General features: G+C 38.7%; 1 protein-coding gene across 3 annotated transcripts in view; it reads right to left on the bottom strand.

The window, feature by feature from the left end:
• The window catches only part of CWC15 (CWC15 spliceosome-associated protein), a 9,312-nt gene that overhangs the window by 4,434 nt on the left and 697 nt on the right, over positions 1-4,181 (bottom strand). For 2 of the 3 annotated variants that reach the window (XM_010862108.1, XM_010862109.1), the window contains exons 2-5: positions 3,261-3,399; positions 2,543-2,655; positions 1,856-1,944; positions 332-445 (exon numbers count right to left, since the gene is read on the bottom strand). In XM_010862108.1, the coding sequence (XP_010860410.1) occupies positions 332-445; positions 1,856-1,944; positions 2,543-2,655; positions 3,261-3,391 (447 nt within the window). In that variant the 5' untranslated portion in view covers positions 3,392-3,399. Of the gene's footprint in view, positions 1-331; positions 446-1,855; positions 1,945-2,542; positions 2,656-3,260; positions 3,402-4,181 lie in introns of those variants that run through there. The other variant, XM_010862110.1, reaches the window with a different exon arrangement.

Here is a 4,181-nt window from a genome sequence, read left to right on the forward strand (position 1 = left end):
CAACTTCACTTTCACTTTTCACCTTCATGCATTGGAGAAGGAAATGGCAACCCATTCCAGTGTTCTTGCCTGGAGAATCCCAGGGACGGGGGAGCCTGGTGGGCTGCTGTCTCTGGGGTCGCACAGAGTCGGACACGACTGAAGTGACTTAGCAGCAGGAGACTTAGGATGTCACTGAATTTACCAGATTTATAGACCTACAGGTGCTGTAATATCTAGACCTGGCAAGGATGATTTCTAATATAAGGTGCTACTACTTAAATTAAAAAACATTTCTGCTATAGTTTATGTAGTAAAGAAGATGCAAAAACATTTAATATGTTGGTTTTACCTTCCTGGCCTGCTCTTCAGCTCTTTCTTTTTTAATTTTTTCCAGCTCGGCAAGAAGAGCTGCAGTATCGTCATCATCACTCTCCTCTTCAAAATCTTCATCTTCATCTTCCTCCTAAAAAAAAATGGTGATGGCCCAGGAGGTTAGACATAAGGCATAAGTCGTATGTTTTCCATAAAAATGGCACTTATCGAATCTTTGGAGCAGGAATTTTCCCTGGGAAAGATAAATGTAGCTAAATACAATTAGAATCAGCGACCAAACAAAAAGTAAAATAAAACCTCACAAGTAGCTTATGACTACTTACTAAAATGTATTTTTAAATATATTTTAAACATTATAGCAGCAAATAGTATCTTTCAAATTTACATGAACAAGAATTTACATACGAAAATATTTGTAAAACTAGAAAAAGAACACTTTATACTGACACACACTAACTACATACTTTGAGGATCAAAATAGTTTTATATTGCTCAAAACAACTAGGAAATCAGGATAATTTAAAGTACAAAAAAGGGTGTTAAATTCTCAGAGTAAAATAATTTCAAATGAATAACCATTAAATCTCACTTAAAACTGAGTTCCTTATATGAATTACTATGTTAATTTTTAATTTAGTCAATCAATTCTAGAATTACTAACATATAGTTCATTCTGAAGGAGATCAGCCCTGGGATTTCTTTGGAAGGAATGATGCTAAAGCTGCAACTCCAGTACTTTGGCCACCTCATGCGAAGAGTTGACTCATTGGAAAAGACTCTGATGCTGGGAGGGATTGGGGGCAGGAAGAGAAGGGGACGACAGAGGATGAGACAGCTAGATGGCATCACTGACTCGATGGACGTGAGTCTGAGTGATCTCTGGGAGTTGGTGATGGACAGGGAGGCCTGGCGTGCTTCGATTCATGGGGTCGAAAAGAGTTGGACACGACTGAACAACTGATCTGATCTGATCAGTCACTTGCTAGCTTGCTATGCTGTGCTATGCTATGCTTAATTAGATGCTACCCTTGAAGACTTTTCCCTGTACATAGAAAACTGCAAACTTAGTGGGACCTAAATTTGAATGTTAATGAAAGTGCCAATCCTTAAAAGCCTTCCACTTAGATCACATGTCTCCCTAAACACAGAGGGAGCCATTATGCTCACTGAACATGTGGAAGGGGCATCACTGGTTGAGAATACGGAAAGGTCCCTACGTTCACTGGAGGGGATGCTATTGATGAAGAGCCCAGTCTGAAGAGGTAGAGCTAGCCAATTTCCATGGTTTAATACCAGGAATTATTTTTTAGGGAAGCACACCTTTCTGGCTCTCCAGAGATCAAACTTGAAATGTGATTAACAAGATAATGCCTTCTTTGTTTTAAAAAAGACTATAAAGTTTAGCACTGAAGTCAGAGTTGTAACTGAGTAACAGTACGTAAATACAAATTGCTTCTTAAAGCTAAAAGAATAAAAAAAGTATTTCAGAAAAATGGTAAGTAAATTACTACATGGAGATAAGAGGAAGAAATAAACATACATCTGTTAGTGGATCATCTGCATCAAGGTTGGCAGCAGGAATCTGGTCCAGTCGAGGCTTCTTTGACACTGAAGAGGAGGTTGTATGTTCTGGGAGAAAACAAACATTAGTTAACTCACTGAATCAAATCCTGCATTTCCTGTAACATTTTAGGGACTTGGGGGCACAAAGAGCTTTTAGGTCTTAAACATGACAGTAAGGATTATAACAACAGTGGCAGGCAAATAAGTCCTTGACAAATATTTGCTGAATGAGTTAACAAAAGTATTGATTTTAGTATGGGAACTGTAGCCTCAGGAAATCTAGGATATAGTTTACACATGCTAGAAATAAAAATGGAAGAATTTCAAAGACAGAAACCATGGGGCCTTAAAAAGTCTGGCTGCTGTAAACAGTCAAAACCTCCTTAATCTGAATTGAAATAACAGTTGCTAAATATCCCCTAGCTCTTTCTAAAACAGAAACATAAAAAGATGAAATTGGTATCAATTTCATTATCATCTCTAATCCAATCCAATGTAATCTAATCCAATCAATCCAATCCAATCTTTAAAGAAACTGCTATAGCTTTCACCGCACATTTAAAAGCAAACAAACAAAAATGATAATCCATTCCTATTACCACATGAAAGAAAAACTACTGTCAACACAATGTTACGAGAGAGATGTCTAAGATAGTACTGGTACCTCGGGTTGGCCGATCTCTGTTTTTTTCTCTTGCAGCAGCTCTCTCTCTCTCCTCCAACTCTCTCCTGAAGTCACGGTTTCGAACCTCTTCAGGGGCATCCTGAGTGGTCTGTCTAAAGTAGAAACAAGACAAGGCAAAGTCACTTCTAAAAAACACACAGCTGTAGTAATGGAAGACAATTCAAGAAACGCAACTTCATCCTGAGTCCCTAAAGCAGAAAACTCCACTAGGGGAATCAACAAAATCATTATCCGAAGGTTACTAAGAGGCATCCTGTGATGTCAAAAACCTCAAACTAAATCAACAACCTTTAAGAACCTCAAACTAAATCAGCACACTTTCCCAGAGTGAGGCAGCAGGTTGATCAACACGCCTTTACTTCTCGTTAGTATGCTAACTCAGGGCTTGTTACAGCAACACTTTTAATCTCATACTGATCAGTATTGATAGTGCTTGTTCCTCCTGAGAGAATATATTATTAGTCATTGTTCAATCAACATATAGAAATTCCTGGTTAACTGGAATTTCTGCTTAAGGAATATCTGGTAGCATCTTAAAATCATGGAGCATAATTTTGGGTGTCAGAAACACTACTACATTCTACTCCTATGAAAATAGATAACTTGAGTGATAATAACCCAAACACGCTATCTCATGACCACATCATTTAACAGATTTGGTCTTGCTTGTGAAACAAAAAATAAAAGGCTTCATTACCTATATTTTATCTTTGTATGAGAGGGTAGGTCTCTGCTTGAATACTGCTTTGAGAGCTGGCTCAAATCACCCTCACCTTTTCCTCTTCCACCTCTTGCAGGTTCAAAAGTTGGCCGAGCTGCTGTTGTCATCTTTTATGCTTTGAAGAAAAACAGTGCCAAGTTATTTTCAGTATGACAAACTCTCATTTTGAAAAGCATTAATCTATATCCATCCTTGTGAAATAATGTCCTTAGCTCATTCCCTCAAACATCAGTGACCCCTGGCAATCCACCAAGTTTAAGTTTCTGTCATCTGTGAAATGGGGATATTCCTCAAAAGGTTATTAAATCAGGAGACTTGACACATCAAAACCCTTGTAAAATACAGTACAGCCATGTCTGAGTTTTAAACATCTCCGCTCAACCTCATGCCACCAGACTCCTTACTCTCATTTCATCTAAACCTCACACAGCAGAACAGGCTAACAACTACAAAAGCAAAGACATCTTAAAAAAAAAAATCACCGACAAAGTTACTGAGTGTTCTAGGAAAAAAGTGTTAAACTTCAGTGACAGTTACATAGGCCTGTATCTCCAACAATCTTTTGTTGATTAAATTTCCTCCAGCAGCAGCCAACATAATATAAATCAGATCTTTTCCAAGTTACAATTTAAGAAATGCTGGAAACACAAGAGCCCACCCTCAAAGGACGCTAATAACCAAAAATTAGGGACCCGTTTGTGGTTACTGAAACATCCTCAAGCGTCAGAAAAGCAAGTGTCGGGGAAACTGGGGGAAATGATATACTTCTCTAGATTTTCCGGGAAAAAAAAAAGGGGGAGAGCGATGTATCCAGAGAGACACAGAAACAGCGTTGCAGGCCGCTGGGGAGCACCGCCGCCTCCCTCCAAAGATAGTCATCCCTGGGGCGGGGAGTTC

Source organism: Bison bison, unplaced genomic scaffold (assembly GCF_000754665.1).
Source record: "Bison bison bison isolate TAMUID 2011002044 unplaced genomic scaffold, Bison_UMD1.0 scf7180017864478, whole genome shotgun sequence".
Classification (NCBI taxonomy): domain Eukaryota; kingdom Metazoa; phylum Chordata; class Mammalia; order Artiodactyla; family Bovidae; genus Bison; species Bison bison.